The sequence below is a fragment of the Canis lupus genome, chromosome 7 (genome assembly GCF_048164855.1).
Source record: "Canis lupus baileyi chromosome 7, mCanLup2.hap1, whole genome shotgun sequence".
In the NCBI taxonomy this organism is placed as follows: Eukaryota; Metazoa; Chordata; class Mammalia; order Carnivora; family Canidae; genus Canis; species Canis lupus.
In genome coordinates, this window is record NC_132844.1 from 68,393,481 (window position 1) to 68,406,763 (window position 13,283).

Genomic DNA, 13,283 nt, shown 5'->3' on the forward strand with positions numbered 1-13,283 from the left:
TTTCACAGAGGAAGACATAGACATGGCCAACAAGCACATGAGAAAATGCTCCGCATCATTGGCCATCAGGGAAATATAAATCAAAACCACAATGAGATACCACCTCACACCAATGAGAATGGGGAAAATTAACAAGACAGGAAACAACAAATGTTGGAGAGGATGTGGAGAAAGGGGAACCCTCTTGCACTGTTGGTGGAAATGTGAACTGGTGCAGCCACTCTGGAAAACTGTGTGGAGGTTCCTCAAAGAGTTAAAAATAGATCTGCCCTATGACCCAGCAATTGCACTGCTGGGGATTTACCCCAAAGATACAGATCCAGTGAAACGCCGGGACACCTGCACACCGACGTTTATAGCAGCAATGTCCACAATAGCCAAACTGTGGAAGGCGCCTCGGTGTCCATCAAAAGATGAATGGATAAAGAAGATGTGGTCTATGTATACAATGGAATATTACTCAGCCATTAGAAATGACAAATACCCACCATTTGCTCCGACGTGGGTGGACCTGGAGGGTATTATGCTGAGTGAAATAAGTCGATCAGAAAAGGACAAACATTATATGGTCTCATTCATTTGGGGAATATAAAAATTAGTGAAAGGTAATAAAGGAAAAGGAGAGAAAATGAGTGAAAATATCAGTGAGGGTGACAAAACATGAGAGACACCTAACTGGGAAATGAACAAGGGGTAGTGGAAAGGGAGGTGGGCGGGGGGTTGGAGTGACTGGGTGATGGGCACTGAGCGGGGCACTTGGGATGAGCACTGGGTGTTATGCTAAATGTTGGCAAATTGAACTCCAATATAAAAAATTGAAAAAAAATAAAAAAGAAGTGGCATAAGGCATTTATAGAGACATAGCTCCAATGAATCTGCTCCAGGTTTCTCCTTTTAAAGATTTTATTTTATTTATTCATGAGAGACAGAGAGGCAGAGACACAGGCAGAGGGAAAAGCAGGTTCCATGCAAGGAGCCCGACATGGAACTCAATCCCGGGACTCCAGGATTATGCTCTGGGCCAAAGGCAGCGCTAAACCGCTGAGCCACCCAGACATTCCCCACAGCTGATTTTTAAATTAAAGAACAATAGGCCACTGAATGAGCTGTAAAGTAACCAAATTATGTAATATTTTAAATAAATACTGAACATTTTCTGCACAGTGGGAAGTATTAAAGGAGCATTCTGAAAATGAAAGATCATAGAAGATATTTTCTTCATATAACCAAGAGGTAATATTGAACTATTGACTCTATGATAATATTTATTTTTTAAAAAAGATGGACTAGACTTCTCAAATAAACTTCTTTGATTTCTCCCACCCCCACAACTCCCACTTCTCTTCTAATTGAGTCTTTGTGACATTTTCCATATTTGTCTTGGTAGATTCTTCACGTGAAATGAAGAAGAAAAATATGAAAACAGAAATATGACACTTGGGGCAGAAGCACCAAAGCTTGCTAATGTGACATAGTCTCTACAACAGTGATTAGGGGCATAGTCTACATTTTGTGTCAAAAGATGACACAGGAAAAAAAAAAAAGCAAAAAATCAAACTCTTTAGCTACTGGAGCCAGAAGAAATTAGGCATGGTTATAATTAATATGCAATGTAGATCAATAATGCCCGTCTGCTAGACAGCTCCATTAAAATTCTTTGCTTAATACTTCTGAGTGAGTTGGAAAGGTCTTGTTCCAGATTACTGACATACACAATACAAATTTACTGATCCAAAGAGGCGATAAGAAAATGAAAAAGCACAGTCGTCTTTAAGCACACATCAACGTATTTTCCAAAAAATCATATTTCAGTGATGGCAATAAACCCTCAACCCTCTACCTCAGAAGCTGTCAAGGGAAAATACTTCTTATCTATGCGCTCTTCCTCCTCTTCATCGGGTGGTGGCTTTGCAGGAGGCGGTGGACGTTCCCTCTGTAGAAGAGAAAAAGTATTTCACTACCTCTTTTTTCAAATATCTAACTTTCTGTTCTTATCTTAGCCCTTGGAAATGAAAAAGAATACTGTAAAGAACTCCCCTGAGAGACTAAACTCAAGGATCTGTATCTAAACAGATGGCTTAGTATCTGCACATATACCACCTCCTCCACACACATACACACGTAAAATTCAATCAGCACGCGCCTCGCTTTTTGATGTTTGTGGCGGAGATTGTAAACACTTCTTTCATATTCTACACCATGGTGAGAAATATTAGCACTGAAACCATGGAGCTGCATCATCAGAAAATGTCCTTCATCATATCCATAATAAAACTCTAGCCTAGGAAGGCCAATGGCTCAACTTTCTGACAATGTTAAAAAGAGGAAGTAAATCAAAAGAACCAATTTGTCTAAGTTCTAACAAACCCAAGTTATTAAGGAAGTAATGAGGAAAGTAATCAAAGATAAAAATATCAATTTCTGTTCAAACTCAAATGCTACCCCCATTTATTCATCAAAGCTCAGAACAGGTCTCTAATCCTTGGTCACCTCCTTCAATGATTACTATTATGTATCATTCATATATGAAAACCTTTCATCTCAGCTTATTTAAAAATGGAGTATTTGTCAGTTATCTGCCCTATAGCAAGGACTGGTAAGCTCTTTCTCAAAGGGCCTCTCCAAGAGAGGAAATATTTTAGGCTTTGTGGTCAACCCTGCCACTGTAGTACAATGTAGACAGAGAAGATATGTAGATGAGTGTGGCTGCATTCCAATAAAACTTTATTCACAAAAATGGGCAGCTGTCTGTGGGCCATATGTTGCCAATCCATGCCCTAGAGCAAGAAGCACCCTTAAGCAGAGATTCATGAGGTCAAGCGAGGTAGATGACTTTAGGAATACACACAACATCTGGTGGCAGAAAGCTGGAGAGGTTTGCCGTTGTACCTGCAATATCGTCAGCACTATCAACAGTCCAAAGTCCAAACCATGCTTCATAATCAACATTCCTACCACAAACCTGAACCAGAAGTTGGCTTGTAGCCTCATTCCCTGGCTTGTAGGTTAGTGTACTGTGTTGCTAGAACAGGAATATTTATAAAAGCCAGGGTGGAGGCACCTGCTGAATTATGCAAGAGCCTCAGAGAAGTCTGCAGGATGTCTCCCATGTCCCAGGAGCCACCAGGGTCAGTTAGCATTTGGTTAGCATTTGGCATCCATGATCTCTCTCTGTTAAAATATGCCTCGGCACTCAGTATTCTTGATAAATCAGCCCTTCCAATAGTTACTGGAACCAGATGGATGCCCCACGGCAACAACTTCAAAACAGATTCGTCTTTTCAAGCCAAACAAAACTATTAGATCAGATTGTCCACTCGGCTCCACTTTTCCTAGCTGTCTAACTGCAGGAGTGCAGAAACAAGCTTGGTTCCTTCCAGGTGTCACCTCCACAAGGAAGGGGATGGGAAAAGCAGCAGGCCTGTAATCTACACCAGTTATCCAACCCTGGGGTAAAGATAGCTGAGGAAAAATGAAATAAAACACAACAACAGCAAAAAGGGTCCATCCCAGAAGCCTTCTCAAGACTAAAGGAGCCTAGAAAAAACAATACGAGCTCTTCTTGTGCAAGAAGTGATCACCAGGGACTCTGGAAAGAGAGAGAGAAGCAAAAGCCTCTGCTTTTCTAATGTGAAAACCCTGACCCAGGTCCTGTAAGCACCAGGCTGATTTATGCTCACCGTCCATTGCATTTGTAAGACACAGAACAGTCAGTCCCTTGGCCACAGTTAATTACCAAAGGCCAGGAAGGTAGCACAGCCACAACATAGTAAAAATAGCAAAGCACGCAAACGCCCCCCCACCACCACCCCCAAATGCGTCAGTTTTTACTTAGCAAGACCACCAGAGGATAGATTCCTGGAGTGGGACGGAACAAAGAGACTATAAATCAGCGAGCGGCTAAACCCACAGGAACTGGGTCATTCAGAGCTTACTTCAGGAACCCTGCGTTCTTCTTGTAAAGCCTCCAGCTCCCTCTAATGGACATCACCTGTAAGGACCATAAAGCGATGCTCTTCTCCACAGGTGAAAGTGAAACAAACCAGCTCTGACCACGGAAGCACCGTGCTGGTGGTGCTTGGCATGTATGTGTGCTTCCACCGCTCACGGGGGGTTTTATCAGCCCTTGATAATACCCACTATGGCGGTCTACTGCAAGACTGGTGGGCTTTGCCAAAATCCATACAGAAATGATGGGACTATTCTAGGACAAGGCACAGAGCCTAACCAAAAAAGAACATGAAGAAACATCAAGCCATCCCCAGGCACATCTGAAAAGGATCACCTGGTAGCCAAAGGGTCATCCAAATAGTCATGGGGAAGATTCAGACCAAACAGAAAGGCCAGCCTCTCCAACAGGAAGAATTAATATACACCTGAAAATATGCTGCAAGTTGGGATCACTGGGATTCTGTTAGAGCAACGGCAAGTTCGGCAAAAATGTGGTGCTCTAAGCCTGAAATTCTTGTGCCCGGCAATGCAGAAAGGAAGGTTGATGGGACTATGGATTCAGGCTTAGGCTCAGAGTAAAACCCTGAGGGAGAAAAAGAGAGTAAAACATCTTGAGAAGGATGGACAAGACTGGAAGCAGAAGCAAGTACTAGAGAAAGAAGCAGTGAGATGGGAAGGTAGACCTTGGGAAAGAAATGGCTGGAGAGATTGTAATTGGGAAAAAACGGGAATGCTGCATGCTAACACATATGATGTCTGATTAAGCCTTGCTACCGCCCTGCTGAAGGCAGAATCTGTCCAGATCCAAATGGATAATGCTCCGAGGGCAAATGGAAGGTGCAAATGCACTCCAGGTAGTCAAGAACTTACTTCACTGAGCTCTTTCACCGTGGAACTGCTCTCCAGAGAGAAAACTAACAATACACAGCAGAGACCCCAAAGACAGAAGTAGCAGATGCCAAAGGGGAATAAAATGCTTCGATCTGCTCTAAGGCCCAAAACTAACAGGACAATGCACACATATTATGCTGAAATCAGAAAAACCAAAATTCGACCTCAAGGCACTCTATACGATTTAGCCACACTAAGCAAGAGTGAGATGTGACAGTGCCCAGAGGGACACGGAAGCAGGGTGCAGGCCTCTGGAAAGCGAGCCACCCTCGGAGCACAGTCCCTCTGCCATGCCCCAGTGAAGCACAGGCTGACAACACAGTCCCCAGCTTGGTGAGGGCCCCAGGCCACATACAGGCCTCACTCCAGCAGCCTTCACTCCTGCTGCCTCAGTCTCCTTGTTCACAGAGTCTCGGTCAGACGATCGCCCACTGGCCATGCTGTCCAACGAATGGCAGGAGACGGCATTATATAGCGCCTCGTAGGGACCCTCCTCTTCAGCATTTGTGTCAAAATCAATGATCAGTTCAGTCACTGCTTTCTCCACATCACCTGAAAAGGTCAGAGAGTGAGAGTCAATGGCTGGAGAGCAGTTTCGGATTTCCAACCACTGCAACCACCCAAAGCCCCTCATCAGCCTGAATTTGATGAACAGTAGCTGAGAGCAGGAAAAGAAAATGACTGCTTTGCTCCAAGGACAGGAATCAATACAGAGAGTTTCAGTTGCTCTTTATACCCTGAGACTTAAAGAGATTTTTCTCTAATTCACTATAGCAAATCCTTGACGTCTATGAGGGATACCTCCCCAAGACCTTTATGAATTCCCAAGGACCTCAATGCCATCACAGCATAACCTTAAACCATAGAACGTAGCAAAGTATAACTGCAAACTTAAGTAATCCTTTAAATTCTGTGATGCCTTTCTGACATCTTGGAGGCTGTGCAAGGTTAAACTCACTCACCAGAGACCTAGGAACCTCAGACTACCTGGGATCTGAGTCTGCGACTCTGAAAAGTTACGGACTGTTGTGGATCAGCCATCTCCGGGTCTCTGGCAAATAGTCAAAACCGTAACTGTAAAATCCTTGAAAGCTAACATCTTAGTGAACTACTAATCCCATTACTAGTAGATTATGAGGTCAAGAAAATGTATGGGGGTGGTGGAGGAGGGGGTAGACGAGGACTCCACAGTGAAGACAGGCCGAGCACCCTCTAACCTCATCCTGCACTCCTCTGAAAAATCCCTTTCCCCTTCCAGTGTCTGGTTTTGTTCTGTTCCTCTGGCTGTCTTTACCGTGCTTTGTAAATACCTGAAGGAAGGTGTCAGTCAGTATTTTGTCTTTCTTGTTCATCATACCTGGGACCCAAAAGGCTGCTCGATAAATCTGAAATGGTGGATTTCAGTGGCTAATGATGGAGAGGCTGGACTGCCCAACCTAGTGCCCAGACTGCATTTGTTAGCCAAATGATATAGTATCAAAATCTGCCATATACTGTCTACCAACCAGATGACACTCGTTTATTATTTATTGAGGGCCAACTGTGCTTAAAGCATGATAGCGTGTGTATAGAAAAAGGTTTCCTTGAGATTTGAATTCATCTTGAGATCACCCTGTCTATGACACATCCCAAAACAGACCTCACAGAGCCAACTATAAATTAGAGAATAAGATAAAGTAGGAAAGAAGAGGTCCAAGCTCAAAGGCCTAAGGTATATCCAATAAAAAAAAGTTCATATACTAGCTGGAAACCAATACATTTGATTATGAACTTATTAAGTACTCCCAACCCCCTGAAGTTATTATTTAAATGAAGCTTTTTGCATTCTACCAAAGCCAGTTCAACTCTTCAAGGTGAGAGCCCATTGGTTGGCAGAGAAAGGCCGCCTTACCCTGAGACTTCTGGGATATGGAGTCCATATTGGAGATGAGAGGTCCCTGGGACCTGAGGGTTTTATCAACCTCTTTTGCACTTCTTTTTCCAGTCATGTGATCTACGTGGAAAGACAAAAAAAGCTTCAGCAAATACAAATTCCTTGGTTTGGCTAGTGTGTCCCCAGGCCAACCCGACAGGCAGATGAACGGGTACCTTCAATAAGTGCTGCTATCTGCTGGCTCTTTTGAGAAGGCAGTTCCCGGACAGTGTCTAGGGCAGTCAGGCCACGGTTATCTTTGATGTTGACATCGATTCCTAGAAAGGCACACCAGGTTGAACAGGGGGAGTGAGCAGTTGCAAGACAGCCTTAAAGGGGGTCCAATTCCAGGACTCCTAACGCTCCCAGTAGCACAACCAACATTTTTCATCCAAAGACATTTAATCCAGCTCTTGTAGAACAATTTGTACACTTGCAATCAACCAATGGAGACATACATACATTGGGTTGGAGGGCAGCCAGCAAAAATCCCCCTCCAGGGAGGCTAGGGAGAAACAAGCCCACCCCGGGCATGCTGTGTAGACGAGAGCGCTGCCGACCTCTCACCTGCAGCCAGCAGGATTTGCACCACATCAGTCTTGCCAAACAGAGCAGCCTCATGCAAAGCACTGCCCTTCTCCGTCTGGAAAGCAAACGAGAGCGCAGAGCAGCATGTCATCAGAACAGTGACCCAGGTTTGGTGTGGCTCCACACGACAAACGGGATATAGACAAGAAGGGGCAGGAAAATAAAATAAACCACACAAAGTCCTCTGTCATTATCTTTCCTACTTTTCTTGTCTGTATTCCGGAACCACAATTGTGGCCCAGACATGAAGTGTGTTTGAAATGCCACCATCAGGCCACACAGGAATAACTGTGTAGCAGCTCTTGGAGCCACCTATTGGTGAGAGCTCCTCAAAGCTCCCCCTTCCTGGCTGAAAGGAGTAATGAGAAGAAAAGTACCAGGGGAAAAACAAAAAACCACCTTGACGTCCCATGTGGTTTGGTCAATGCAAATCCTAAAGACAGCAGGGAAATGCCAAGTCTCCTGCTGGCAAGATCAAGTTGAGGGGACTTTGCAGGTGGCCAATGCGTGCGGTGGGAACACCTGTATAGGAAGATAATGAAACTGTTCTAATTTTGAGAGGGAGTCCGCAAGCACATCTTTTCAGGGCATAATGACTATATGTTACCCCTGAAAAGAAAAACATAAAAAATAACAATAAAACAGTAATGGACTCACTTGAGGAGTTTCCCTGAAGTTTTCACATTAAAATGAGTCAACAAATGGAAGCATTTGACACGTGGTGAGAAACGTGCTAAATGAGAACACAGCCCAGCAGCATGGTACTTGTGCCTTCCCTAGAGAGACCAGGCCCCCTGAGCCCAGGAGGTAGATGTGCCCCACTACCTGGTAGTTGCTATCCATGCCGGCGTCAAGGAGGACCTGGACCACAGCTTTGTGGCCATTCCTTGCTGCCAGGTGCAGAGGGGTGTGCTTTTTAGTGTTGCAGCTCAAGAGGTTGGGGTGTGCATTGAGGAGCATCTTCACCACCTCTAGTCTCCCGTACAGCGCGGCCAGGTCCAGAGGGGTCTCAAACTTGTTGTTGCGCATGGTGGGGTCCGTCAGCTCCTCTAAAAGGACCTTCACCACCTCTGTGTGGCCGTACTGTGCCGCACAATGCAGGGCCGTCTCGTTGTCGTTGTTCTAAAGAGTTTAACAAGCAGATCCTGTCAGAAAGGTAACTGGCAGACTGGCATATGACTTGGGATGCACACGTGGAAAACCACTGAAATTTAAATGAGAAAAATAGCAGCGATATTTGGAGGCTACTAGAAGTCGGTCAGATTCCAGATATACTCCCCAGCAAATAAGCCTGGCCACTCCCATCAGCCACACTGTGCCCCAGTACTGCCAGAAGGGAGCTGTCATCAGAGACTATCAGATTTATAGTCTCCTCCTGTGTGCCATGAAGGAAGTATCTCCTTGCAAGGAGGTGAACTGAGGGAAGGTGGCAGGCCTTGGGCCGAAGCCCTGGAACACATGAATGCCAATAGTATCACTGCCATTGACTCATTTTAAACTTCAACTGGTTTTACAGTTTATATTCAGTTAGCCCTGCAGTACTGATTCTAGATTTGTTGACCATCCACTGCCTTATATGAAAGCTTTCTTGAAAGAGTTTGTCATTTGCATAGCTTCTTGCATGCAAATCAACCAGCCAACAATCAAAGTAACAGAGTGGAGCATCACGCTCATCACGCTCATTCAGATATCAGCCACAGCCATTTCCAGGGGGAGGGAGGTACTGGAGCTCTGTCACAGAGGAACTTGGGGGAGAGGGGGGCCTGCTGTCACCCTGTGCCTACTCCCAGAGCCTGCACCAAACAATGCATGCACAAATGACAACACAGGGAAGTGTTTCTTATGTAGGAAAGATTCAATCACAATCACACACACGGGAATGTTTTGTGAGAGGTGCAAAATATTCAAAGTTGTAACAGGACCATCAATTCAAATTCACAACCCCATGGTCCTTTAATGCCAATTTTGTTTCAAAACAGGTAGAACCTGGGATGAAATAGGAGAAGTTTGTGCTTCAACCATCAGGAGCAAAATGTTAGTCATTCCAATTGTGCTCCTTCTTTTACTACTACTGCCAATGTATAATTAGAGCAGGAATAAAGTAATTTCCATGACTTCTCCCCTTTTTTAGATGCACTAATGAAAATAATTCTCCCACAAGATTTTGAGATTCCTAAGTTTAACCAGGAGTCTTCTGCCACTTTAGGGAAACAAAGCTTAGAGGGTGATGTGTCCATCAAGTCAATATTGTGCACCTTTCAGTGATCAAAAGGTAAAAATGCAATGTTTCCACAACTGCTTTAATTCTATTAATTACATTAAAAGTAAGTCCAGGAGTTACCCAAACACACATGCAATTCCATCTGCTTTCAATCTGGCATTTGACTGCATCACTTTTTCCAGCTACACCAAGTGTACCAGAAAGATCCAGAGCCACTGGGAGTGAAGCCCCCAAGGTCAGAATGATAGAAAGAAGAAATTTTAAATGAAATAAGGACAGAAAAGGTGGTAGCAGGAGCCACATGCAAAGATAAATGCACACAGATAAATAGAGGAAGCAGCACTGAGCTCAAACACAGCTCAAAGAGAACAGCAGCTGAAGTGCAGGCAGCCTTCACTGGCCACAGGACACAGCTGGTTAGCAATGGCCTCCTAGGATACAACTGGGCCCAAGGGGTGGGTTACATGTCAACCTAAAAGTCTGAAGGGAAGGGGAAACTCTGGGCAGAAAGCAGATCTTTGGGGTTCCCAGTGCCAAACCAACCACTTAAGACCCCCATTTGGAATGCCCATTTCCAATTGAACACCAGGTGCTCCCTGAGCCAACTTAGAGCTGTCACTTCATGTTCTCACCATGAAAGGCAGCTACATCAACAAAATACACAGGAGCTTTCTTTACAGTGGTTCCAGGGCAGAGCAGCAACCCAGAGAAGTTTTAAGAGGATTCTCAGGGTTTTACATCTCAAGATTAGCATGACAGCAGGGCCAAGAAAGTCAGCTTATTCTTATTAAGACTCCAATTCAGAAAAACTTGTTTACTCTGAGGCAGACACTGCTGTCTCTTTTATATCCAAGTTGTCTCCCAACAACTCGAATAATCTGTCCTCGATTTTGTTAAAAAAAAAATAGTAGTATACCGTTAGGGCCTGAAGAACTGTAAAACTCTAAACTATCCAGCAGGAGAAAAAAAAAAAAGAAAAGAAAAGAAAAATTTTCTGTTTTTTTTTTTTTTGAGAACTAAAGCAACTACCACAAAGCTGCCTTACTGAAAGCAAAGTCTTGATCACTACCAGACAAATTTCCTGCTTCTGTTAAAAATGGCCTAACCACATCTCTGCAGAATGTTGTACTCAAATTCACAGTGTAGAAAGCATCTTTTTCATGCTTCAGTCTTTGTCAAACCTGGTCTGGTAACTATAATACTCTTGAGTTGAAGTCTGTGGTGACCCCATCTCTCGATTATTGAACACAGGCCATTATAATGAGCTCTTCCTACCTGCTCCCCTTTGAACGGGACAACTATCAGGGCAGGAAGCCACTAAGTGTTGATTCAGGGACCCAAAGGAAGGGAGGATTCCAAGGAAGTACAGATTTGTCATGACCTGGAATCTTCCTCTTTCACACCTACCAAGTCACACCACAGGTGCTCACCATATACCTCAAGAGTTCCCAGAATCATATTACTATGTATTTGGACTGAGGAAGGAGACTAAGATCAAATACCCCAATTTTCCCCAAGGTCTTTGCACAAACTCTCCATTCCTGCCCATCTTGAGGATACTCACTTTCATTTCTCCTTGCTACAGTTAGTACCTCTAAGAAAAAAGATACCAATACACTTTACATATGGAGACCCCATTTAACGTGTAAATCCGTTATATTTCTGCATTGTCTACGTCTATTTATCTAACATATGCATAAACTACAAGCAATAGAAAACTATACAGAAACATTTGGTGGCTTTTCTCGTCTTGAAACTATTCTATTTTTTTTTTTTTGAAACTATTCTAAACCATCACTTCCCAGTGCTTAGATTTTAGCCCAACTGTACTCTTGTCCACTGTTGATAAATACTTAAGTTAGAAACAACAGAGATCTCTGTAGCAGCAGAGGTATAGGTTTCAGAAATATACTAAAATTGGAACAAAAGGACAAACTGGGCCTCCTGAAATTTAGCAGACAAAGGAGAAACGTGAGAACAGAGTCCACATGGAAGAAGAGTTAGACTTACTCTGCAGTGCTCTGGAAGGCAGAACCCTAACCAACAAGATGGAATGTTTAAGAAGACAGGTATCAGCCAAGTATAAGAAACCAAAATCAGTAGAATCCAAAAAGATGCTGCCAAGTGGTAAGCCTGGTCGTTACCAAGAGAAACAACCAACCAGATGAAACAAAGGGTAGATGGCTCATCTTTCAGGTGAGAGAAGAGGATTCCTATTCCGGATGGAAAGTTGGCCTAGATCAGTAGCTCTCAAACTGGCTTCATCCTGGAATTACATGAGTGCTTAAAAGTAACTAAGTCCCACCCCAGGCCTGCCAAGGTAGCACCTCAGAGGGTAAAGCCCAGGAAGATTGTTATTAAAATGCTTACCAACCTAGCAGGTACCAACTTGACCAAGCAATCATCTATCATGGTAAAAAGCAAGACAAACTGACATCATGTGCCTTGTGACGTGAAGGAAGGATATAACATCACTCCTGTGGCATTCCTGAATCTAAACTGTCAATGTTGGGGGTCTCTGTGGCAAATGGTTAGCGTGTTTAGCTGTTACTGAAAGGTTGGTGGTTCGGTCACAGCCAGAGACATAATGTTTGTATTTCTTAGTCATGAAACACTAAGAAGGGTGAAAGAATTGTTCCAGATTATATATGATCCTAGGTTGTATCCTGGGCCAGGAAAAAAATTGCTCTAAAGGATATTATTGGAGAAACTGGTGAAATCTGAACACAGATTCTGTATTAGATTCTAGTATTCTATCAATGTTGAATTTTCTGATTTTGATAACTGTACTGTGATTACACAAGTGAATGCCCTTGTTTTTAGGAGACACATGCTGAAGTTCCAAGGTTAAACAGTCATGATGTCATGACTAAGTATCAAACAGTTCATCATCAACTATAGCAACAATATACATATATGTTTGAGAGAGAAAACATGCATGCAAATGTGATAGAATGTTAACAACTGGTGAACCTAGGTGAAGAGTACAATGCAGTCTACTGAATCATGCTTGCAACTTTATGTAAATTGAAAATTTTTTCAAGATAAAAAGTTTTATAAAAGCTTCAGGTGCAACCAGATAAGCTCACCAGAATGTGGAGGCAATTGGTCAAGACAACTTCCAGGTCTCTTCCAGCTCTGAAACTTAATTATTTTTAAGTGTGCAGGAAAATAGATCTAAAACCAAGTTGACTATTGCTCATCTTATGATATTCAGAGTAAGTTAAAATTATTTTTAAAGGGGGCAAATAAACAATTTTAGTAGTTGCACCTTAGCTATGAATGACCTACATTTTGGACTGATTTATGCTGAGTTGCTGAAAAAGAAAAGGCTCCATATGTCAAAGAAGATGAAAGCTCATGAAAACCACCTCTGCTCCCAGAACTCCTAATTTCTACAGGTGCCTGAATGGACTTAGCACACAAAACAATTCCCAGACACAATCTAGGTCAATAAAAACCTGCAAATTAGGATAAAAACCTAGTGAAGTTAGAGTCAAACTAGCTCAAGGAGAATTTGCATTTGTAGTAAAATCCAAACAACTTTATCTCTTTGTGCAGTTTGTATCATTTGGTCTTTGCGGGGTGGGAGGGAGGCAAAGGGCAGTATTTTCAGAAAGAGAAGTATGCTCTTATTCCATTTAGACCAATTTTCTTTTTTGTGTGGGAAATCAAGGGGTAAGAAAATGTGCTTTTAAGAACCAAAGGCCTACCCTTTAA

The 13,283-nt window shown here is 43.1% G+C and overlaps 1 protein-coding gene across 11 annotated transcripts in view; it reads right to left on the reverse strand.

Moving 5' to 3' along the window:
- Positions 1-13,283, reverse strand: part of ANKS1A (ankyrin repeat and sterile alpha motif domain containing 1A) — a 178,698-nt gene that overhangs the window by 86,999 nt on the left and 78,416 nt on the right. For all 11 annotated transcript variants that reach the window (XM_072833348.1, XM_072833352.1, XM_072833355.1 and 8 more), the window contains 6 exons: positions 8,168-8,464; positions 7,322-7,397; positions 6,931-7,032; positions 6,734-6,835; positions 5,198-5,394; positions 1,841-1,933 (listed from right to left, as the gene is read on the reverse strand). In XM_072833348.1, the coding sequence (XP_072689449.1) occupies positions 1,841-1,933; positions 5,198-5,394; positions 6,734-6,835; positions 6,931-7,032; positions 7,322-7,397; positions 8,168-8,464 (867 nt within the window). The remainder of the gene's footprint in view (positions 1-1,840; positions 1,934-5,197; positions 5,395-6,733; positions 6,836-6,930; positions 7,033-7,321; positions 7,398-8,167; positions 8,465-13,283) is intronic.